The sequence below is a fragment of the Furipterus horrens genome, unplaced genomic scaffold (assembly GCF_987537825.1).
Source record: "Furipterus horrens unplaced genomic scaffold, mFurHor1.1.pri manual_scaffold_5, whole genome shotgun sequence".
Taxonomy (NCBI): Eukaryota; Metazoa; Chordata; class Mammalia; order Chiroptera; family Furipteridae; genus Furipterus; species Furipterus horrens.
The window spans coordinates 117,703,844-117,727,547 of NW_028327175.1; the positions used below are offsets into that span (position 1 = coordinate 117,703,844).

The 23,704-nt window shown below is 57.4% G+C and overlaps 2 protein-coding genes, 1 long non-coding RNA gene and 1 other non-coding gene across 13 annotated transcripts; 2 read left to right on the plus strand and 2 right to left on the minus strand.

Annotated features, from left to right (window-relative positions):
- Positions 1 to 129: 129 nt before the first annotated feature.
- TRAF7 (TNF receptor associated factor 7) lies at positions 130 to 15,736 on the minus strand. 5 transcript variants are annotated; one of them, XM_090277229.1, is made up of 21 exons: positions 15,630 to 15,736; positions 11,560 to 11,678; positions 11,279 to 11,336; positions 8,686 to 8,777; positions 6,289 to 6,405; positions 5,702 to 5,794; positions 5,474 to 5,507; positions 4,674 to 4,857; positions 4,440 to 4,574; positions 3,534 to 3,751; positions 3,380 to 3,453; positions 3,109 to 3,157; positions 2,901 to 3,028; positions 2,654 to 2,736; positions 1,869 to 1,908; positions 1,624 to 1,740; positions 1,413 to 1,535; positions 1,105 to 1,224; positions 887 to 1,018; positions 686 to 805; positions 130 to 511 (listed from the first exon to the last, which is right to left on the minus strand). In XM_090277229.1, exons 2-21 carry the CDS (start codon positions 11,638 to 11,640, stop codon positions 497 to 499), a joined length of 2,013 nt encoding a protein of 670 aa, XP_090133355.1. In that variant the 5' UTR covers positions 11,641 to 11,678; positions 15,630 to 15,736; the 3' UTR covers positions 130 to 496. The 5 variants fall into 5 exon arrangements, with proteins under 5 accessions (XP_090133355.1, XP_090133354.1, XP_090133353.1 ...); XM_090277228.1 differs by having other exon boundaries at positions 4,446 to 4,574; positions 5,474 to 5,528; XM_090277227.1 differs by having other exon boundaries at positions 5,474 to 5,528.
- A 17-nt stretch (positions 15,737 to 15,753) lies between these two features.
- Positions 15,754 to 16,703, plus strand: LOC150009445 (uncharacterized). Its single transcript, XR_016511169.1, has 2 exons — positions 15,754 to 16,352; positions 16,569 to 16,703. It is a non-coding gene; the product is annotated as an uncharacterized LOC150009445 (long non-coding RNA).
- LOC150009446 (small nucleolar RNA SNORD60) lies at positions 16,393 to 16,475 on the plus strand. The gene has a single exon (XR_016511547.1). It is a non-coding gene; the product is annotated as a small nucleolar RNA SNORD60 (small nucleolar RNA).
- Positions 16,704 to 17,231: 528 nt separating the features above from the next.
- RAB26 (RAB26, member RAS oncogene family) lies at positions 17,232 to 23,212 on the minus strand. 6 transcript variants are annotated; one of them, XM_090277236.1, is made up of 9 exons: positions 22,848 to 23,212; positions 21,667 to 21,777; positions 19,257 to 19,298; positions 19,106 to 19,172; positions 18,927 to 18,979; positions 18,489 to 18,554; positions 18,350 to 18,406; positions 18,171 to 18,247; positions 17,232 to 18,063 (listed from the first exon to the last, which is right to left on the minus strand). In XM_090277236.1, exons 1-9 carry the CDS (start codon positions 23,040 to 23,042, stop codon positions 17,961 to 17,963), a joined length of 771 nt encoding a protein of 256 aa, XP_090133362.1. In that variant the 5' UTR covers positions 23,043 to 23,212; the 3' UTR covers positions 17,232 to 17,960. The 6 variants fall into 6 exon arrangements, with proteins under 6 accessions (XP_090133362.1, XP_090133358.1, XP_090133359.1 ...); XM_090277232.1 differs by having other exon boundaries at positions 18,927 to 19,172; XM_090277233.1 differs by having other exon boundaries at positions 19,106 to 19,298.
- Between the last annotated feature and the right edge of the window lie 492 nt (positions 23,213 to 23,704).

Genomic DNA, 23,704 nt, shown 5'->3' on the forward strand with positions numbered 1-23,704 from the left:
AGAGAAACATCAACTGGTTGCTTCTCATATGGAGACCGAACCCGCAAACCAGGCATGTGCCCTGATTGGAAATTGAACTGACGACCTTTCATTTTGCAGGATGATGCCCAACCAACTGAGCCACACTGGTCAGAGCTGTGTAGCTTTTATTTCAATCAGGAAGTAATCAAATCTATGTACAGTCTAAAAACAATAGAAAAGTTGAGTACAAAGGCCCTGTAGTCCATCAGGAATGGGGATGGAAGGTGGAGTGGGCGAGCATTATACCTGGAGTGTAGAGAAAGGAGCTGGGCACTGTCCTAGCAGCAATGATGACAGAGCCAGGCAGAGGGATGCTCACCAGGTGCAGGATCGGGAGGGCACTGCCTGGCCAGCTGAGCCTGCCTGCCTACCCCCAAATGGGCAGGCAGAGACCCTGATACCACTCACGTGGCCAGCCTGACTTGGACAGGTCTAGGGTGGGCCTGGAAGAAGCCATGACCTGGCCTGTATTCTGTCAGCAAGTCCAAACCTGCAGAGGAAGGCTCTGCTTCAGGTGCCCGTTTGGCCATCCTGCCCCAACAGCACCTGCTGTTTATACCTGTCCTCCACTGTCACCTGCCCAGGACTACCGGCTCCTCACCCCCAACGCCCCACTCCACACGTGCAGCCAGCCCCTTTGTTTGACCCGAGCCAAGGCACTGACCTTCACAGTGCTGTCCACAGCCCCTGAGAAGAGCCGGCCCCGGGACACGGCCAGTGCGGTTACACTGCCCTGGTGACGCAGCAAGGTCTGCGTGCATATCATGTTGTCCATACTCCAGACCTGGGGGCACATGAGACATGAGGACCCACCCAGTCCTGGCAACTGCCCTGAGCCTCCCACTGTCACCAGGCCACCACAGACCCTGAGAGACCGATCATAGGACGCGCTGAAGACTTTGGTCTGGTCTGGTGTTGAGATGACTGCCAAGGCATACACAGTGCCGACATGGCCTGTCAGGGTTCGCACCTGTTCCTTGGACTCGATGTCCCACACCTGAGATGATGGCACAAGCAAATCAGAGACAGATGGTGGGGACAGGGGCCCAGAGTCAGGCCCTACCCCTAGGTGTCCACCCTTACATGGATGAGGTTCTCGTAGGTGCCACAAACAATGTGGTGATTTGTCACGGCGATAGAGTATACACTGCCGCCAGACGTCTGCAGGACATGGATGCAGTCAAGGGTCCGGATGTCCCAGATCTATGGCAAGTGCAGGCTACTTGGTCCCAGGCCAGGTGCCTTAACACCAGGACCTGAGACTTTAGACACCATGAGCAGCCCACTGACCACCCAGGGTATGTGTGAGGATCTTCCTGCCTGTGGGAAGGAGGCGGGGCAGTTTTGGTACAGGGAGGGGACTTGCCACTGGGACTGTGGCACAGGAATACCTTGATTGTCTGGTAGGAGCCACTGTACAGGTAGCTCTGGGCAGCCACAAGGGCGCGCACCCAGTGGTTGAGGCCTGTTAGCTCCTTCTTCAGCTTCAGCTCAGTGCCCACAATGTCCCAGACCTGGGGGGATGGTTTTGAGTATGGGCTGGGTGGCCAGGCATCCAGCACCCCAATGCCTGGCACATGCACACACACCACCTTGCCTGACCTTGATGGCCTTCAGGGAGCCACTGAAGAGCATGTTGTGCGAGGAGACTAGCGTGCACACTGGGTTGTCATGGGCTCGGATTGTGTTCACTTTCTGCAGGTTCTGGATATCCCATACCTGGCAGTTGGGAGGATCGGAAGCCTCAGGCACCAGCCCTGCTGCCATGAGCCCAGGCCCCAGTGGCACAGTGTTCCTGGGGCTCCCAGATACTGATGTGGCCTGGCCCTCCCGCAGGCCCCACTCACAATGATGGTGCAGTCCGCTGAGCCGCTGTAGAGCTTGCACCTGAGGAAGCAAAGCTAAGTGTCAGGGCAGGAGAAGCTACCGTCCTGACACTGCCCTGCAGGCCAACGTAGTACTGGCCACCAGGAATCAGCAGCATGGGGCAGTGCCAAGGTCAATGCTGCTTCCTCGAGCCTCACTAATCCAGTCTCAGTGAGGGGACATTGGAAGTGGAGGCCCACACCCTGGTGCCTGCCTGGCAAGTGTCTGACAGATGAGCTGGGAGGTAAATACCTAGCTAGTGCTACTGGCAGTCAAGTTGCTGATTCCTACGATCAAGAATCCCTCTCTCTCTCACACATACTCACTTACTCATGCCCACAACACAAAACTTTATGACATAAGACAGGAGAGAAGGTCTAGAAGGGGCCACCATGGGGGCAAGAAGGTGGGTGGGCCAGCTGCTCTGTGGTTCTGTCCCCGAACTATGTCCCCAGGCCAGTGATAGCTGAGCTCCTGCTTCCACTCTATGATGTCCCATCTCTGTCCTCTGGCTGCTTGAGGCACTCCAGGGCCAGGGCTATGCTTTGTGAATGTATAACTTCAGAGATGGGGGGCCCACATGCTGCCACAAGAGACCCCGCCCTGTTCAAGGTCACAAGTGCCTCATAGGAGATAGATACAGCCACATGTGGACACGTGGCCACACAGACGTGTGCTCAGAACCCATGGGGCAGCAGCATGGGGTCTCATGTCCCCAGCTCCGTGTGGGCCCCTGTGTCAGTTGATACACACAGCATGCACTCACCCCTGGATGCAGAGAGCCAGCACAATGCCGTCATGGCCCTCCAGCGTCTTCTGGCACTTGTAGGTGGTACATGTGTCCCACACCTGCAGAGACCAGAGTTAGGGTGGGTCCTGGCAAGATCAGCCAGGTGCCAGGGGTGGAATGGAGGGAATGAGGAAGCAAGCCACCCTCAGTGAGAAAGCCCTGCCTATGAGAGGAAGTACCCACCTTCCACGCTGCCAGGCCCACCTTGGCAGACCCCACTCACCTTGATGGTCTTGTCAGAGGAGCCACTGAAGAGCAGATCCCCCATGGAATAGACGCAGAGACACCAGACGGGGCCCTGGTGACCCACAAAGGTTCCTTTGCACTTGAAGATCTGCTGTGGGTCATAGGCTGCAGAGACAGGAGGGGCTGTGAGGGACTGGGGGGGTCCTTGGGGATGGTGGTGGGAGCAGCAGTGGGCCCATACTCACATCCTAGGATGCCCATGTTCAGCCGCGCATTGATGTGGGACAGCTCATCCTGCGAGGCCAAGAGCGAAGGCCATGGTGGATATGGCTCTACAATTGCCCTGCCTACCAGCCTAAGCTTGGCCAGGGCAGGGCAGGTGCTGCAGCAGCCTTCCCCAGTACAGACACCTAATCCTGAGCAGGCGCAAGCCTCCTGCTGGAGCCCAACCAGAGGGACAGTCCTGTGCACCGCCCCCCCCCCCAACCTCCCTGCATCTGTCCCTTGCCCACTCACATTCAACATGGATGCATCCCTGCGGAACTCCATGAGGTCCTCGCTCAGCTTGCTCTGGTTTTCATCCAAGACATCTGAGTGGCAGGGGAGAGGGTGTCAGGGAACAGGAGGAGGAGCTGCACCCCCACCCTCTCTGGACCAAACTGGCTCTCACCAAACTTGAGCTCCAGGCTCTTCTCCAGCTGGTCAATCTTCTCTGAGAGCTTGCCTAGCATGGAGCGCAGGAAGGCGATCTCCTGATCCTTCTGAGCCAACGCCACATGCATCTCGTGGAAGCGGTCATCTGTCTGCTGCAGGAACTCCTTCAGGCCTTCAAAGCGACAGGTCTCCAGGTGCGTCTCATACGTGTCCTGGTTCCCAATGAACGTGCACCTGGAGGGACAGGACGGCTGCCTGCCCCCTTGCTCACCAGCCCACACAGTAGGATCCTGCCTCTGCCTCCCCAACCCCAAGAATCTCTCTCAAATTCCACTTTTGTGCCCACAGCACCCCTCATGGGCCACAATGCTCTCCACACTTGCTCCCACCAGCATACAGCAGGCCACTCTGCAGGGGACAGCCAGTCATTTTGCTCCTGCTCGAAGCACTTCATGGGCTCCTCTGCACCCCTTCTCAGTCTGCCTCTTTTCCCACCCTACCTCCCATCTGCTCTCAACTCTGGCCAGTTGCTCAAGTCCACCCATGCTGCTCCAGCTGTCAGAAACGCTTGCCCTGGTTTCTGCCTGGTTCATGCCCACACATTCATTAGTTCTCACTTCACTCCTTCCCTAACCAACCCCAGCTCCCCAACTGCTCTGACCCCCGTGTTCCCATGGGGCTCAGGTCTCTCCTTCGCAGCACCTGTACCTCAGTTTATAATTACATAGTTGATGATGTGGCTCCCGCTAAGGTCCATGTCCCCAGGGACCCAGGCTGTCTGCCCAGTGCCCAGCACACAGGTGGATCTCAACAAAGGTTTGCTGAAGAAAGGACTGTGAATGCCAACCCAGGCCCACCAGCCCTCCTGCCCGCACACCCCTGCCCCAGGGCTGCCTCCTTGAGCCCACCCCCACCCACTCACCCGTACTTGGAGTGAGGACACTTGATGTGCTCGCACTCCTTGAGATGGGCCTCTAGGTTCATCTTGAGAAGGGGTGGGCAGCTTGGGTTGTTGGGGCACCGCACAGGCCTGTAGTCACAGCTGCTTTCATGGTCCCTGTATGAGTCAAGACACAGAATAGGCTAAGTTCCCAGAAGTACTGTTTTTTTAGCACCTCTGGTCAGTGGAGAGCTGGGGGCTGAGGAGGGCACTTACTTCCGGGCACTGAGCTTAATGGTGAAAGGGCACCCTCGGGGGTCCACCTCAAAGACAGTAGGCTTCCCGACCCCTGCTGCCCGACAGCCATGCCTGCAGTGGATGGAGAGCTCCCCAATCTGCTCGGCCACAGCAATGTTGTTCACCACCACCGTCAGCTTGGCGTTGTCCACAGGACACTTCTCTGGAGGGGAAGGCATGCTGACCCCATGGCCCACCCAGCCAGCCCCTTCCCTGGCAGCTGTTCCCTGGTGAGCAGCCTGGACTCTGCTCCGGAAACTGGTGGGCTGAGCCTCTGTCGAGTGCTTGATCCACCTGTCTACCTGCCTCTCTGAGGTGCCCAGAATAGGAAGGGATGTATGACCAGGCCACCAAAAATGACTGCTGGGTGAGGCCTCTCAGCTGACCAAAAATGATGGGACAGGGCCAAGAGGGTTGGGGCAGAGCAGGAGGGGACCTAGCCCCAGGCCTGGCAGGGGTGCCTGGATGCTACTAAGACATGAGACTGCAAGGCAGCAGCCTGGACAGTGAGGGCAGCCTCCGCCTGGGAGAGCAGATGCGAAGCCTGGGAAACCCCGAGTTGTGGGTCTCACTGTTCTGCTTGTCAATGTCTTGAGCCTGGCCCGAGCACACCTAGGGGCCACCACCACCTGCAGCACAGACACTGAGTAGGACTAGCGAGAAGCCACCATGAAGCCAGGGGCACGATCGGTGCTAGGTCTGGGCTGGGACCTCCCTGGAGGGGCCTCCCATCTAGCTGGGAAACAAGGTGGCCACGTGTGGGTCTGAAAGAGGCCTACCTGACTTTAGGGCGCATCTTCGACAGAATGTATGCTGTGGAGACAATGGGGAGAGCTGAGGCATAGCCACAGTCACTGCCTCCCCCCCCCACCCCCCCAGTCCCACTGTAGAGGGCACCTGCTAGCCAACCAGGCCTGGGACCAAGCCCTTGCTCCACATGAGCAGGGCTAGCAGCCAGCCCGGCCCTGAGGCGGTGCATAGGTCAGGGAAGGGACAGGCGGACTCACCCCACACGTGGTGATCACAGGGTCCTTGAACACACTGCAGCAGAGCTGGCAGCACAGCTTCACCGAGAGCTGCTCGGCAAATACCAGTGGCTCCTAGAACCAGGGAGGGCAAGTGAGGGTGGGCCTAGGGTTGCTGACGTGGTTGGGGGAACCCAGCCCCGCCCCCTACAGGCCTGGGCTGCCCTTTCAGGGTCGGGGCACTTCAGCTGGGGTATGTCCTGAGAGGAACCTGCTGAGGCCGAGTGCTGGGCCTGAACACGAGGGGGCCCAAGCACAGAGGACCCCTCCAGCTGTGTCCTCAGCCTGCCAGCACCTGCCCTCTACCTGGGATGGCAACAAGAAAGGACCCACACGGGTTCCTGAAGTTGGTTCCTGGGCAGCCCCTGGGGTGGAGAGTAGGAAGAACACGCCTAGGGGACCTGACCTGGGGTCCCTGGTGTAGACCAGAGAAGATGGGGGACCCTGACCAGACCCTACCATGCCCTCAGTGTGCCCAGGGGGAAAGTGCCCCCCGACCACTGCCACAGCACAGTGAGAATCCCTTGGAGTTATCTGTGCTGAGCCCACCCTGTGGCCACCACACCTACCGGCTCCTCCTCCTCCTCGGGCAGTGAGAACGTGGAGCGCAGGGACATGCTGGACTCGGAGTGCAGGGAGCGGACGGAGATGGCTGAGTCAGAGCGGCGCGGGGTGCTGATAGGGGGCTGCAGCATGGAGACAAGCACCCGTCAGCCAGGGGGAGGGCAGGGCCAAGCCCCTGCGCACACTGAGGGCAGTGGACCCCCAGGGCCACCCCATCCTAGTGGGTGCTCACTCAGCCTGCAGGGGCCATGGTGTGTGTATGGGGAGCTGATGCGATGCCCAGGCCCCGTCCTGTCCAGCGGTCCAGGCCCTGTTGGGCCACCCGCTCACGTCTGCCAACTTTCTTTGTGTGAATGGAAAGACTTCCTGCTATTCAATTCTGCTAGGACACGGTAGGCCTGCTTCCTGCTTCCTGTGAGGGAATGTGGGCTGCAGAGGGGGCACCTCCAGCAGCCAATCCCAGGGCAGCCACAGCCCCGGACTGCTGGAGCGAAGGGAATGGAAGGCCAGCCGAAGAGGCTCCAGGTACCCACTAAGGCTCAGTGGAGTGCCTGGTCTCCCTGGCCAGGGACACTGAGCCAGGCCAGTGAGGCTCCCAGGGAAAGCAGAAACACACCCACTGAACCCTGGCCAGGTTTCTGAGTGCAAGAAGGATGGCCTCTGCCAGAGCCACTAAAGATGAAATTTGGGGGAATCCTGCCAAGGGGAGCTGTCCCTTCCTCCCCTCTAGGCCTAGAATGCTCCAGAAGAGATCCTTCAAGAGGCATTGCTTCCACTCCTCCCCTCACACTCAGAAGCCTCATTCATAAGCCACAAACCTCCTGCCTCCACAGGCCACTCCGGGTCCCGGCTGCTCTGGGGCCCAACTGCCTCTGAGACTCTGTGGGTGTGGGGCAGTTGGAACCAGGCCCTCCCCACCAGCTCAGGGTGCTGGACGCGCCGGAGGCTAGAGGGAGACATGGCCAGGTGGTGCCAGCTCTGCACAGAGGCCTGGCCAGTTCCAGGGCCCAGCTTTCCCAAGTGAGGGCAGCAGTGACCCGTGTCCCTGGTATGATCACAGATAGCACTTCCCTCACCAGTGCTGGGCCCACAGGGTTCCAAGTGGCAAGTTTACATAGAAACGCTACATGAGGAACAAGGTGCAAGTCAGAGGAAGTGAGTCAAACCACCCCATCAACAACAGTGGAAATCAGAGGTCAAGAGCAGGTCCAGACAGGAGCTGGGCCAAGCAAGTCAGGCTTGGCCTGGCTCCACTCTCCCCTGCCTGCCTGCCCTCCTGAGTGAGGGGGCTGACACTGTCAGCCACCCAGGGCAGAGAGAGGGGCAGCCTCCAGGGGCCCAGCAGCTGACAGAGAAGGGGTCCAGGCGGCCACGGCATCAGGGCCCTCGCAGCATATTTCCACTTCCTTCAAGCTACCAAGCACCAGGATCACAACCACAGAGAATTCACTTCCTTGGAGGCCCTGGCAGGAGAGTGGGCCTTCTGATCCCAGTCACACTCCCATGGGCCAGTCAGAGGTTGTGGAGACTGAGTCAAGACAGCTGGAGGGAGTGGGGCCAGTTGTGTGACTTGTCCTTGCGGAAGGCCTACTGCAGTGCCTGGTACATGAACGTGTCTGTTCAAGTAATTTAAAAACTGTTTTCTTCCTAGTAAATAGGAAATAAAGGTCTGGCGGCCCAGCGCAAGGAGAAGCCTTCGGTCCTAAAAGGCTGGGAGGGCAAGAGAACCAGGAGAGTTTGTCAGGAGTCGCCATCAAGGGAACGCAGAAAGCAGGGCACAGGACAGGACAGCAGCAGGAGGGCTCAAGCGCGGTGGTGTCGCCACACCCCCACCCCCACCCGAACCAGTCCTTGCTTCCCCAGGCAGGCCCAGAGCCCAGCCACAGTGCCAGTGGACAGGCAGGCAGGGTGTGTCCACTCTGACCCCAGCCACGTGGCCCGGGCCCTGACAGCCAGCCCCCAATCTGCCTTGAACCTTTTTCTCACTCTGTGGCGTTTTCCTTTCCCTATCTGCTGGTGCCCATCTTCCTTATCAGGAGCCTCTTCCCAGGCCTCTTGCCTCTACCTGGCAACCCACCCCTCATCCTCTGGGGCTTAAAAAATGGGGAACTCTCCTGTTTGGCTCCCACCCACTCAAGATGGAGCCAAACACACCATACCCTGAGGGCCACCTCTCCCATGCAACCCAGCCTTGGTGCCCAGGCCTCAGAGTATCTGCACATGCTAGCCTTCTGTTTCACCGGCTCACTTCCCACTACAGAGTATATATAGCTCAAGGCTGCTCAAGGACCCTCAAGGCTAAGCATCCTGCCTCCATCCTCTCCTGGGACCTGGCCCTGGGAGTCAAGGCACGGTGGGAAGCTCCTGTGAGGTGGGGAAGGGTGAGCATGACCCAGACCTACCATGCTATCCTCCTCGTCCCGAGGGGAGTAGGCAAGGGTGCTGGAAGAGGAGGGCGTCCTGCGGTGCTGTTTGTATGTGCTGGTCCCATCCACTGCCAAAAGAAGAGGGCCAGGGTGCTCTGACTGTAGGCCACAGGGTAAAGTCTGACTTACTGTGGTGCACAGTGGGCCAGGCAGGGGCAGAAACTGGGCTGAACATCTGGCTAGTCCTCTCTAGGAGGCTTCTTAGCTGGGCAACTTGGCTGGGGCTAGACTGGCGGGCAACTGTAAAATACCTCATCCTCGGCAGGTGCCTAAGCAGGGCACAGCATGAACTGGCCCCCTGCCTCCAGCGAGAGCCCCAGCCTGCTCTGTGGACCATCGTTAGCTCTCAGCCCTCCCCAGAGCCAAGGCAGGTGGGGAGGGCACAGGCTCAGGTGGCCTCCCCAGGTCTAATCACTAGAGTTCTGCCACAGGGCTCAGCTTGCCCTGGATGGTCCTAGCGCTGAGCCCTGCAGCCCTCAGGCAGGTTGAGGGTGGTAGTGGAGAGGTCTTCTCTCAGCCTCTACAAACAACTCCCAGCACCCAGCCTGACTCTGGGGCCACTGCCCAGCTGAGGCTCAAGGCCAACACCAAGTGATTACACCTAAGATCACCTGGTAGGAGCTAGAACATTTTCTTATCTAACCCTCAAGGTGACCCTGCTAGGTGGGTTCCCTGATAGCCTCAGTCCATAGAGAAAACTGAGGCAAGGAGAGGCCTGAAGCCCCTCAGCTGGCATGTGGAGGCCAAGAGAGCAATTTGACGCTCTAGGGCTACTTGTTTCCCATCTCCTACCCTGGCTCAGTCACAACCCGGAACTGGCCACTGGCCTTCTTGCTTCCTCCAGGGAAGGCTGCTGGAGGATCATGCCCTTCTCCTACTGCCCATTACCCTGGCTGCCAGAAGCTAAGAGTGGCTGCCACTGGCCTCAGGCCCCAGCCAGGCCCAGATGTCACAAAAACCAGCTCTAAAGGCCTGGATTTATGATACAGGCTTCAGTAGGCTATCCTGAGAGGAGCCAAACAAGGCAACTGTTCAAGCATGGCTCTGACCCATCCCTACCACCAAGGGGGTTGCTGAGTGGGATAAGGGCAAGGTGCCCCTATCTTTCATTGCCCGCGAGCTTTCAACTGCCATGACAAGGCTGTGCCATCTCTACAGGTAGATGAGGAGTTAAGAAAGTTACTTGGGCCCTGGCCAGGTGGCTCAGTTGGTTGGAGCATCGTCCCATACACCAAAAGGTTGCGGGTTCAATTCCCAGTCAGGGCACATACCTAGGTTGCAGGTTCGATCCTGGTTGGGGCACGTATGTACGGGAGGCAACCGATCAATGTTTTTTTCTCACATCGATGTTTCTCTCTCTCTCTCTCTCTCTCTCTCTCTCTCTCTCTCTCTCTCTCTCTCTCTCTCTCTCTCTCTCTCTCCCTTTGTCTCTCTAAAATCAATAAACATATCTTCAGGTGAGAATTAAAATAAAAAGAAAGTTATTTGAGTGATGAGATTAGGAGTGATATTTACTTTTTCCCTCAGGAAAAAATACCTAGGAAAAAAAGAGGGCTCTTTCAGAGCCCCTGAGGGTGTCACCCAGTGACAAAGAGGAGCTGGTATAAGCAGGTGTGTAGTGGCCCTGCGACTGTACTGCCACTTGCATCCAGAGGAAACCAGGGAAAAGTAATTAAAAAAACAATCAGCCCTGGCTGGTGTGGCTCAGTGGATTGAGTGCTGGCCTGCGAACCCAAAGGTCTCGGGTTCAATTCCTGGTTAGGGTACATTCCTGAGTTGTGGGCCAAGTCCCCAGATGGAGGCATGTGAGAGTCAACTGATCGATGTGTCTCTTGCACCATTGACGTTTCTCTCCTTTTCCCTCTCCCTCTCTTCCTCCCTTCCCCCCTCTCTAGAAAGGAGTAAATAAAATCTTTAATAAAATAAAATAAAAATAAAAATAAAAAACTAATTAGCAGTGGATATGCTCCTATGAGGGGCCAAGTGCCATAAAGGCAAAGGAACAAACCACCCTCAGACCCTGACCCTGACAGAAGGGGAGCCCTGCCCCTGTGACTTTGGAAAGGAGACTGTGCCCTCATGTGCTGATTCCTCATGACCTCCTTAAACATACACCACTAGAGCTGCAGCTCTGGGACCAGACTTGAGAAAGGATCCCATGAGCACTTCTTATCCCCTACCCATGCCCACACGGTCCCCAAGCCCAAACTTGGAGGCTGCTAGGAACCTGGGGCAGGGATGAGTAGGAGGGTCACCGTGACAAGGGACAGGTGTACATGGGGTGCTGGGGAAGTTGGGACAGCCTTCCTTGGAGAGGTGATGAGCAAGGCACCACAAGAATGGGAAGGGGGATGCGAGGGTAGCGGAGAAGGATGCAGTGGCAAGAGCAGAGCCACAGGGAGCAGGACTGCAGATTCCTGCCTAGTTAGGGGGGCTGCTGAAGTGAGCTGCCCTCTTTCCAGTGCCAGCTCCCACTCCCCACCCCACCAAGAAGGGCCGCACGGGCCGTGGTAGAGTTAAGGGTACTCAGATTCTGCCTAGCTGGGCTGGCCTGGGCTCACAGGCTCACCTTTGGTGATAGTGGTGACAGCCGAAAAGGCAGGTCCGAAGGTTGTTTCCATTCTGGTCTGGAAAGAGATCTGATAAGACTTGGCTTTGACTCCAGAGAGGATATGGACACACATGAACATGCACTGACATGCTTTCACACTAACACACCATGTGTGTGCATCACAGCCGGTCCACAGGACCTCAATGTAGGGAGAGGCTGCTCTGGAAGCTCTGCTGGGGGACCCTGGACCTGTGGGGTATGCACGAAGGGCAGACCCTTACCCAAAGGGTGCCCCTTACCCCGGTGGTGATGTCTGGGGTGGGAAGATTGGTATGTCCCCCAGAGAAGCGGTTGTACCAGGCGCTTTTGCCCGAGCTCATGCTCTAGAGAGGCATCTAGGGTCCTTTGGCAGCATCCCCTGTAGGTGGAACACAAAGGCGGGCTTCAGAGAAGGTGGTCAGGCCCATCAGCGGGCTAAGCGCTGTTCCACATGGCAGGCCCATTCTGGCTGTTCACCACGGGGCATACTTCCATTTCTTCGCATCAGCAGTACCAACAAGGGTAGGTCTACTTGGGCAAAGTCTCTTCCCCTCCCTCCCACCCCAGGTGTGACATGCCTGAGGAAGGGAGGAGGCCCTGGGTGCAGGCAGGCAACTGGCACTCGGTTTTACCTTCCTTTAAGACTTAACCCTTTAGAATGTCCACCCAGCTCAAACCCAGAGGTGGAGAGCCGCCCCCCCACAACCCATGTTCTGTCTGCCTCTCTGGGTCCAAGGGCCAAATGTCTCTGGGGCCAAGGCTGGGAATACACAGTGACTAAGTTTCATGCCTATTTCCTGCCACAATGGTAGAGATGGCAGGGACACTGACCACACCCTAGAGAACCTGTTCAATGATGTACCTGGAGCCCACCTCCTCACAAGCCTCATCACATAGAGAAAGCACCTTGTGGGCAGGGGGAGGAGGGGCCAAGAGGGGCTGACTCTTCATCTTCTGCAAGCCACCCACCACAGAAACAAAGGATGCCTCCTTGCCCCCAACTGTGAGGTCTCAGGTTGATGGCAGGGAGAAGGCACAATTCGAATCATCCCAGGCCTCTAACCACTCCACCCCCAGAAGGGAGTGGCTGGGGTGGCCCTGGAGCACTGACCAGACCCAGGCGTTCCTGCCTGTAGGTGAGGGAAGAGTTTAGAGACACTGAGGATAGATGGAAAAGCTGCACTATTGCCCAACAGCACCCACCCTCCAGCAGCCCTATCAGCAGGCACCCCTCCAGTGGTCTTCCCACTGCCAGGACTCACAGCAGTCTGTTGCCAGGAGCCCTGTCTGTCCCTACTGTGGTGGAGTTGGCCATGTTGAACCACAAGGCCCAGGCTTGAAGCTGGGCTCCCCATGGGGAGGGAGGCCAGGCTCATCTTACTCCCAGTGGTGCCATGGGAGGTTGGGGGGGCACCCTGTGGTCTGGAAGCCCTACAGGACTAAGAAAGGCTCCAGATGGAAGGCTGCTAAGCCCCCCACACCATGTGAGAAGACAGGAGATGCTCTCTGCCCCATCCTGAGTTGAGTACAGCAACAGAGAACAACTGTGGAGTCCAGCCAGTTCTGGAACCTTCTCCATCAGGCTCTCCCGACCTGGCCCATCTGGCAATGTCCCCCCGCTCCACACACACCACAGCAATGCAGGGAGGGGCTGACTCCTGAGCCCTGTGTACCCCCACTATGCTCATGAGCTACCTGTTGTCCCTGATGTCTCTTCATCCCTCTCTCCCCACCTTCTCCTTCAAATGCCACCTGCAATACCACCCTCTTAACCTTCACGACTCAGTCTTCATCAGGACAGCTCTCAGGCCCTGCAGTTGGCACTGCCACCAGGCACCACCTCCACCCTATGCTCTGACTGCCCTTTGGGTCCAGCTAGTAGAGGTGCCCGAGAGCTTGTCCAAACCCTCCGCATCCTATCCACTGCTCCCCCTACTGTGATTTGAGGGGCCTGGCTGTGTGACCTGTCCTCTAGGGGAGAGGCAGAGTCTCCAGAGAATGGGCAATGCCAGGCCCTCAGGCAGAGGTGTGAATGTGGCATGTCCAGAAGCCTCGCCTCCAGCACCACTGATGGTCTCCACACTAAGCAGGAAGTCTCGGGGGCCACCCTGCTTAAGAGTAAGGACACCTGGCCAGAGCAAGGCCCAGACAATCCAAAACAGGGGCTCCAGCAGCAAGAAAGGCTCTGTCATCTCCGGAAACCCAAGGTTGGCTGCTGTCTCAGCACCACAGGGCAGGGAAGAGGCTGGGGACTCACAGGGAGGCCACTGCTGACACTGATCTGTACCTTACTATCTGTCTGCCGCCTCCACTGCAAGCTCCCAGGGCCAAGAGGCCAGATGATGGCGCCAGTGAACAGTGCCCAAGGTCCAGCACTGGGACCCCAACAGGTACTCCCCCTCAGACCACGGCCAGACCACCAGCCCCTGAGTCCAATGTGCCCAAGTGCCTGTCACTGCAGTCTGGGAGAGCGGGCGTCTGGCTGTCCCACACTATGAAGTGAAGTAAACAGAAAGGCATGCAGGGTTCGCAGGGCAATCGACTGTAAGGTCCTGGGAGGCCAACAATAGCCAGGTCCACAGACCTGATACACAACCTGTTGGGGGGACCTACAAGATTGGCCCACAAGTCAAGCTGAGCCAGGAAAGGAGAGAGGGAACCATTTCAGGGTTCACACATGTTCAACCAGTGACTGGGTGGGCAGGACCTGAGGCTGCAATCCAGCAACCCCATCTGCGCACCCCGCCCAGTCTCGAACAATGATTGCTTGCTAAGCATCTCAGAATTGAGCAAGACGCTCTCAGCCAGATCCCCTAAGGGCTGAATTTTGCAATAGTCTTCCTGTTACAGTATATTCTGGTCTTGCAGGCCAAAACCCCAGCTACAGGGATGCTGGGCCCAGTTATCCTGGGGATATGCCCTGGATCTCCAAAACAGTAGGCCTCTTCCCTACCCCACAGTCAGCCTGAGGATCTCAGGCAATCAGGAAATTCTCAACTATAGCAAGAACCCTCACCTGTCTGAGGGCCTGACCTCTCCCAAACTGGGAAAAGCCTTGGAATGGGCAGGCTAGGAAGACCTGGCTGGGGGCAGGAGGACCAGAAAAGGCTTTCCTCCCCTCAGCTTTCTCCAAGTCCTCACTCTGCCTGTTCCCAGGGGCCTCAGGGAGCCCAGGGGAAGGGCCCTGGGGTCTTTGTCTACCATGTCTGTATCTAAGAGGCTTCCAGGGCCCTGGAGTGTGCTCACTGTTCCATGAGGAACCAGAGAACCACATGCAATGCTCTAGCTCCTCTTTAGGAAACACCCACCAGACCCCTTCTCTAAACAGCCTGCGTGGGAGGGCAGGCCAGCTAGTTGGGAACCCCTCCCCAGCCCACGGCCCTGGAGGGAACCCAGGATCTGCTGCCCCCACTTTCCCTTGGGAAGCATTCAGAGGGGTTGTGGATCAGGCGTAGCTGGAGTACCTGCCCATTTGGGACCTGTGGCTAGCAGCCAGTGGAGTGTGTGGCCCAAGTTGGCTATGCTGAAGTCAGGGGCAGTTGGGTGGCTAGACGCAGATCCCCTCAAGGCCAAGCCCTGCCTTGAGGCAGCTCCTCCAGCAACTCCAGGCCTCTGCATATTGCTCCCTCCGCCTGGCATGCTCTTCCAGTAACTTCCATAACAGTCTGCTTGCTGTAGGTACCCCCACCCCACCCGGAGCCTTTCAGGAGCCTCCAGTACTTTATTTCTCGGCGTCCTGTTTCTTTCATAGCACCTACCACAATTCCTCATGATTTTGTCTGTATATTGTCAGATCCTCCTACCTCTCTAGATCACTGGTTCTCTGGATGGGGGAGGATTTTGTCCCCCAGGAGACGTCTGTCAAGGTCTGGTGACATTTTTGGTTGTCACAACTGGGGGGTGGGGAAGGTTACTGGTATCTACTAGGTAGAGAGAGACCAGGGATGCTGCTCAACACCCTACAAGGCACAGCAGAGAATGACTAGCGCTGAGTGTCAACAGCAGCGAGGCTAAGAAATCCTACATCAGAAGAGCCTATGAGAACTGGGATCATGCTCTCCGCAGTCTCCCGGCGCCTACAACAGTGCCGGTCACCCCGGCGACCCTCAGTAAACATAGGAAGAAGGAATGAATAAAAAGAAAGAGAAAGAATGGAGCGAGCGACAAGCCAGCTGACAGGCAAAGAGGACTGGAGCGCAGACCCCGTTTCGTCTCAGCCCCGCCCCCCAAAGGCTCAACCCCTCGCTGGACCCCGAAGCACCCAGCCCCCGCCGCACCGCGCGGCCCCGAGGCGCAAGGCCCTGGCCGGTCGCGCCGCGAGGACACTCACCCGCCCGCAGCCACCCGGGAGTGGCAGCGCCACCCTCCGTCTCCATCGTGCCCCCACGGCCGCCGGCGGGGAAAGGGACGGGACGAGCGAGCCGGAAGTGCACAGGCGCTGAGCTCATCGGGATTTGTAGTTCTCCGACTCTCTCGTAGCCGGGAGGCTGTCCTGAGCGTGATTCTTCAGAACTACAACTTCCGTCGGCGCCGATGTCGCGGGGCTGGATTGGCGGCTTCAGAATCACTCTATGTTGCAGATCGGAGTCTAATTAGCTCTGTGCATCAGTCGCTCACAAATTTAATGGCCTCTACAAAATGGAAGACCTCCCTCTAAAGAAATGCCCTGGTGCTATTGGTGAAATCAAGGAGAGTAGAGAGCGGGGGCTTATCAGCGGCGGGGGCGGGTACTCTACCGGGATTATCCAATCGAAGAGGGGGGAAGTTTCTATAAAAGCTTGAAGCTCGCACCTTTTCTTTCTTTTGGGATCAAGTACGGGAGTAGGGAGTTACCGACTTTTAGTTTCCGTGTGCTACGCCTGGAGAGGAGCTGGGCCCCAAGTGAAGCTGAGGAGATCGCCCAAACACACAGGCCAGAGTAGCCCTGGGGTCCAGCCTCGGCCTGAGCTCCACCTTGGTCCTCAGCGTTGGGCATGTTTCTTGCCCGTCCCCCACCCCCACCCCCCAATTCCGGTGGGGAAGTCCGAACCTCCAGATCTACACCTCCCTTCAGGTAAGACTGAGCCAGGCCTGGCTTTCCCGATGCCGCTCTGAGCCTATGATGAATTGCTTTAATTTCTGACACCTCGTATGAAAACTGCACATGCAGTCTGATTATTTTGCAAGACTGAGGCTTCAGGGTACCCCCCCATTGACAGGTGGGTTTAGGGGTGAAAACAAATGGGGAGCGTGGCCCTCTGGCTACATTCCTGTACTGTCTGCCTTTCAGGGCCATTGGTGACCTGGTCGGAGGCTGTGAATGTAAAGCAACATCAATCAGGCCCGGGATCTGGTGGTAAAGCTGGAGTAGTCCATATCTACAATGCCTGAAGTGCTTAGTAATAAAGCAAAGGTGGCAAGAGTTGATTGGAGTGCAAGTGTCTTTATTTTCACACCATAGGGCTTCATGGGAGGACTGGCTCTTCCCTGGGCCACCTTGGGAAGGAGTTCAGTCATAAAAATGAAAGTCACACTTCCTACCTTCTGAGACAACTCCCATATTGCCTATAAGGCCAAGAAACATGGTTATTAGTGCCTTTGTCCTAGGGTGGCTCATGAAATCTTAATACCTCACTAACAGGATAAATTGGTCCTCAGTGCTTTCCTGTGTCTGGGGGGAAGTTCAGTTGACTGCCCAGGTTATCAGGTGCTCCTTGGACAGCATTGTGGTTCCAGGAAGCCTTGATCTGATTTCTTTGCCAACCTGGTTATGAGGGAGTGCCCCTTCATAACTGTTGAAGTCAGGACCTGGGCTTTGCTGAGAACTCTGAAAGGTGATTCCAACGAATGACACAGGCACTCCAGAAAATACAACTTTATTCACTAGGACTGAAAACAAAGGCTCTCAATCAAAAGACTTTAGTATAAGATGTAGTGCACTACCAGCCCCCTCAGTTTGACCTCACCAAGAATAGGCCTCAACTGTGGTAATGCCATGCCTGATACCATGGCCTTCCGAGATAGTACTCTGGTCAAGAGGCAAGGGCTAGTGGTACTAGTTTACCTGAAATTTCTGTAATTTACCACATGCTATTCCTTGTGTTACGAAGCCACAGTTTTGGCATCCTCCAAGGGAAGTTGAGAGGAAGACCCTGTTGATGGAACCAGAGTCTCCTAGTATGGGCTGGGAGCACACGCTCCTGATCCTTGGCACAAATGCATGTGATTCTCAGTGAAGCCCTCACTTGGAGCATTGGCAGGAGTCCTTCCATTCTCTCCCTGGGCAGCATGTGCAGCTGAAGAAATGGCTTTTAAGAGGTTAGGGACTACTGCCAAAACTCAAAGCTGAGTTCTGTCCAGGAGGGGACAGCAGAGAGCACCAGGTGCCCTGCATGGTGTATCCCTACCTACATACAGTTGCATTTCCGTGAGGGCCTTCCTTACCTGTGACAGGTGAAGGGTAGCTGCACGCCCGCTAGCTCCCTGGAGCCCATTTGTTAGGATTGAGGCTATTTAGATTGCCACTCAGACAAGGGAAGGGCTAGGCTTAGCCTCAGAGTCCTGGAAAACCTGGGATTGACCATTGGGTGACAAGTCAGAGGGCCTGGTAGATCAGCTTTCCAAGGGCTGGGCTGAGCCTGAGCCTCCCATCAGGATGTGCAGTGGCTATACCTAGCCAGGTTCAGGGTCTGCAGCAGGAGGCACTGCGGCCCTCCCTCTTGATGTAGTCGTGCAGCTGGAAGTGGAGCTCGCTGGGGGCCTTCATGGAGCGCTGCATCAATTCCCTGTGGGAAAGGGGTGACCATGGAACACTGTGGCCTGTACCCCCAATAAGGGGATTCAGACGCTGGATCTGAATCTGGAGGTCTTCCTGGTGACTACCAGGACTTACTTTGCTATGGCTGTGAAGGCCAAATCCACGTTGAGGCCTATCTTGGCACTGGTCTCCATGAAAGGCAGCCCATACTCCTGCAAACAGCTGCTGCTAGCCAGGTGGCATCCTGGTGGGGACATCCAGGCCCTACAGCTCCAGGGAGGCACCCTCTAGCCACCCACCTCATCCAGACTCACCTTAGCCAGTTTCTCCCCATCCTCCCTCTTCACCACACGCTCCTGGGCAGAGTCCACCTGGCACAGGGGTCTTGGTGAGAACTGGCCTGGGGCTTACCCCCTGTAGAGCCCGGGGGAAAGGACAAGCAGAGGTGCCCACCTTGTTCCCTAGCAGCATGAGCACCACATCGTGCTGGGCATATTCATGGATCTCAGTCAGCCAGGCCTGTCATGGGAGAGCTGAGACCAGGCTGATGTTCCCCACACTTCTTCCCTCTCCAGACCACAACCCACACAGTGCCTCTAACAGGAAGGGCCCAGGAATTTACCCCATGTGCCATGTTGAGGTGCCCATGACAAGTGTCCAAGGTGTTGGTTGGGCTAATGGAGATGGAAGGTCACTCAGGTCACCTTTGGCTCATACTCTGAACTTGGGCTACCAAAAGCCCAGAGGGGCCCTCTTTCCCCCTCCCTGCTGTCAGTAGGGTCCTGAAACCCTGATGCCATCTACCTGAGGAAGGTTGGGGTTGGGGTCGCGCTTCGTCATGGCCCATCACTGCCACCCCCCTCCTCACCAGCCCAGAAGGAAGCCACTGACCTGGATGTTGTCAAAGGAAGCCTTGTTGGTGACATCATAGAGCAGTAGCAGTGCTGAGGGCAGAGGGCCAGTGAGGACACCTCCAGTCATCCACAACCCTTCTCTGAGCAGAAGCCTAGGGAACAGGGCACCCACAGACCACAACCCCAACTCCCTGGGCTGGGACACTGTGAGCTCACCATGTGCATCACGATAGTAAGCATGGGTGACACTGCGGAACCGCTCCTGCCCAGCTGTGTCCCAGATCTGTAGTGACAGATACAGGCCAGTGGTCAGGGCTACCCAGTTCCTCCTGGGTGCCCTCAACTCACCCTCCCCCAGTTGCCTCACCTGCAACTTCACCTTCATGCCATCCACGTCCAGAACTTTGTTCTGAAACACAATCAGCCAGCTCCAGCAATGAGCCCAAAGCCATGTTCTGGGAGGGGCAGGAGGATGGGGGGAGGGTGGGGGGAGGAGCCGGCAGTACCAGGCCAGGACTGAGCCTGAAATTCATGATCCCCTGGTATGCTTCTGAATTCAATCTTAACCTGTCTGTCCCTCACTTGACCAGGCTCTGCCCCCAAGACCCACCCCGTGGTTCACCTTACCTCCTACCTGAAGGTAACACTTCCCCTTGAACCCAAGTCCTGGAATCAACTCAGCTCTCCCTTGTGCCTTTGGGGAGCCCCTCCTGATGACTCATGCTCAGAAGGCACCGAGGCCTCTCTCCTGTGCAGATGGACACAGTGATGGACTTGCAGGCTTCTGCCCTCCATGGTCATGGGTGTCTATAATTCTGGGCCAGGTTCTTCCTCTGCCTGCCCTGCAGGTCTAGCACACGACCCCACCAGTTGCACTGCCCCTAGTCACCACCCACCCCAGTCAGTCATTGAATCCAGTGGCTCTGGTCCTCCCCCCGCACCTCTCAAGCCCAGCCCCTTCGCCCTAGCCTGCCCTCCTATTCCTGGCACCCAGCAACTCAGCTGTACCCCACATACCTTTCCCCTGCACTCTTCCCAGAGTGTGGGTCCCAGCCCCCTTACCAGCCACCAGCATCTCTCGGCTCTGACATGCTGCTCCTGCTTGGAGCCATTTGGGTAACATTTGAAGTAACCCACATGTGACCCTAGGTTCATTACTAATAAGCTGCCTCAGTTTCCCCATCCACAAATGAGGATAACCAGGGTGCCCATCACATGGCTGCTCCAATAACGAGCTACTATGTGCAAAGTACTGACAACTGTGTTTGGCCCAGAGTGAGAGCTAAGAGCATTTGTCATAATTCAAAAGCTTCCCTCTACTTGGGGATGGCAGTTCTCTGAGGACAGGGCCCGGTGCAGTAACCAGAGTGCAGAACTGCCTCATACACAGTGGGTGCTCACCATGTGTTTGCTACCTGGCCATGCTCTCCAGTCAGCCCTGAAGGGAGTAGCCCAACCCCCGTTTCCATCTGCTGGGTGGGGATGGGAAGGTAGATGGAATGTCACTGCCTCCCTTTTCCCAAGCTCTTGCTGTCAGGGTGCTTCTGGGTCTCCAGGGAACCAAGCCCAGCCATCTGCCAGGCTGAGAAGGACACCCTGCCTTCCCTGCTGCCTGGAACAGGTGTATGAACCAACTGCCTCACCTCCCTCACCACCTGCCCCAGAGCCAAGAGGGAGGTGAGACAGGGGAAGCAGGGCCAGAACAGGCAAAAGACCACCTGCCCTGGGCCTATCTTGCTACCTTCTGACACCCCAACCCTTAAAATTCCTTCCAGAGGACTTGGGATCTGGTCCCTCCAAACAGAGAAGAGAATGGCTCCCAGGCTGGAGGGAGCACCCTTTCCTCTCTCCAGAATAGGCCTCTCTCCCAGCCTCCCACCAACTGGGTCTAATTAAAGGGTGAGAAAAATGCAAATCAAGGATTTGCAGAGAACACACCAGCACCTAAACAGCACCTCAGCACCAGCATGTGACTGGTGGGAAGAGGTAGGGGCTCTGATGCCGGAGCCCTACAGGCCTGAGGCTATGGTCCCTATTATTTCCTACTGACCCCATAAGCTGCTTGAGTTGCTGGAAGGTCTTGGGGGCCAAGAGTCCAGGGGCACCCCCAGAAGAACCCCAGGACACGGCCCTCCAGTTGGGGGCAATTATGGACCTTTGGCAGGGGAGAGCAGCTGAGTAGGAGCATTTCCCATGAGCCTCCTCATCCAAGGCTGGGACCTTCCCCCTAAGCAAACCCCTCTACCCACCCCACCCCACCCCACCCCCGTCTCTAGATAACACCCTTTCTGCAGCTGCTGGATGGGGGTATGTGCTCAAGAGCCATAGCCACCTGTCTTGTAGGTCCTGGGTGGTCTGCCTTGCACCTCAGTGCCCCCTTTATACAGTGGGACATTGATGCTGGCTTCCCAAGTGGACATGAACCTTGAGTTTCCTCTGATGGCCCTGGGGGAACCAGTTATGACCACTTACCCAGAGGCACAGGATAGACCCCCAGGGTTGTTGTGTTGATTCCAGGCATAGGGGTACCATCTCTACTTTGGTCACAAGCAGCCACCATCTGTCTCCAGGACTCTTGGGGTGTCAGGAGGTAGGCAGCTTGATAGTTAAAGAATCCCACCTCAACCACCTGACCCTGGGACTCAGGGGTCCATCCAGGAGCTCCACCTCGTGAGCCTGTCAGTGCCACAGGATAATGGGAGAACCAGCTGCCAGAGGTGTTGTGAGAACTCAATGAGCTGGTATTGGGGACCCAGGATGTCAGCCCCGACTCTCACCCGAAAGTCGATGCCCACAGTAGAGATGAAGGTCCCTGCCAGGAAAGCCCCATCCTTGAAGCGCACAAGCAGGCAGGTCTTCCCCACGCCCGAGTCCCCCACCAGCATGACCTGGGGTGAGCAGGAGGGGCAGAGGTGTTAGGGGCAGAGGGGACCAGAGTGCTGACCCACTTAGAGGGGTGTCTGGTCTTCCCTGAGCTGGCCTGGTGAGAGTGGGGCTGTGGGTGAGGAGCAGGAGTGGAAGGAGAAATCCCAGGACTTGGGTTCAGGACTGTAGGAGACACAGTAGCTATGATCCCAGCCGGCTGCACCTCCAGCTTCTACCTCTATAAGTGTCTTCCCCTCTCTCCCCGACAGAGACCCGTCTCAATCAGTGGGGAGTGAGGGCAGCTGCCTCCATCCAGGGCTTTACCTAACCCCCACCTACAGGCCCTGGACACCATACTTGATCTAGAAGGGGAGCATCTGGGGCTTGATGGGAAGCAGAACCTGGGTGTTGGTGGCTAGAGACCTCCTAGGAGGCCTGTAGGGGCCTCTATGCCAGACAGCCTCCAATCCAGACAGAAACAGGAGGAATGTGCAACATAAGGGTTAGATCTTGGCAGGGGAAGGGGCCCAAGCCAGGCCAGAGGACAGGAAGGGGCAGTCAGGCCTAATCCCTCCTCCACCCCTCCACAGGCTGCTGCCTAAGGTTCCAAAACCCAAAGATTGTCCTGCCAAGCCTCCACAATTTTACAAGTTTCTGCCTTGGCCCGGAGGAAATTCTGGTGCTCCACACCCACTGGAAAGCCTCTTCTTAGTCTCCCTGCTCTTTAAAAACTAGGAGGCCCACAGACCCTGGGGGTGAGGGGAAGCAGCATATGGGAAATGATGAGACTGGGGCCACAGCGGAAGCATTGGGGAGCAGGATGGCTCTGACTTCCGCGGGGGCCTTTATTCTGCCCTGCTATCTGGGGGTAGGGTAGGTGGCAGGCCTGTTGGGTATCCCAAACCCGGGTCTGACAGCTGTGTGTGTGTGTGTGTGCGCGCGCGCGCGCGCGCGACGCGCTGTGCCAGCCGCTCCAGCCAGCTCCGCGCCAAGGTTTCGCAGGGTCCTGCACCCCTGCCCCAGACCCCCTCCCGAACGGCTCCTGCCAGATGCCACTTGCTGCGCTCGCATGGTGGGGGGATGCTTGGCTCACCTTGAAAGTGACGTCGTAGAAGTCGCCACCACCGCCAAGCGAGGGCCGGCCGGGTTGTGGGGGTCCATTGGGTGGCACCTCGGAGCCGGGGCGCTGAGCCCCGGAGCGCTCCGGTCGGGGCCTGTTGGCGGTGGGCAGCACTGAGGCAGCTGGCGCGCTGGCCCCCTTGCTCTTGGGAGTCTTCTTTCGGGACATGGCAGATGGGATGGGCACTCAATGAGCTCCCACTGTAACCGCCGCACACGCACAGCCGGACACCCTGCTCCCTGGTCCCACGGAGCTCGACCCGGACCCGAACCCGTCGCGCGGCGGCGACGGCTGCGGCGGCATCCTGGGCGCCCAGCTCTCCACAGCCCCACCCCGGCCGCCCCACAGCCCCTGCAACCATTCAGCCCTGGCTTCCCGCGGCAGCCACCAATGGCTGTGCTGAGGCGGGGCCATGCAAATGAGCCGGTCGCCCCGGAGACGGGGTCAGGAGGCACAGGCACCTGCACAGCCCAGTGTGAGCGGGTTAGTGCCCCTCTGCCTGGTGGGCTCAGCTCCGTGGCCACCTACCGGCGTAAATCGTGATGTGGGGCACTTGGCCTGAGTGAGGGAGCAACCGAAATCCTGTCATACTCTGCGCGCTGCGCCCACTACACCCGCGCTGCTTCTTGCCCAATGACCCGCACTGGACCATTTCTGGGTCTGAGACAAGGGGAATGCTCTGAGGTAGGGGGCGCTGAGGCAGTGGGCCTGAAAGGCGGAGCAGGATGGGGGTCAGGGGAGTGGGCACCCTAGGATTCTGTCTCTTCTTAGCCAGAGATGTCATCTGGCCTGTTGTAGGGTGTCCTTCTCCTCCAGGGCAGCTGAGTCCA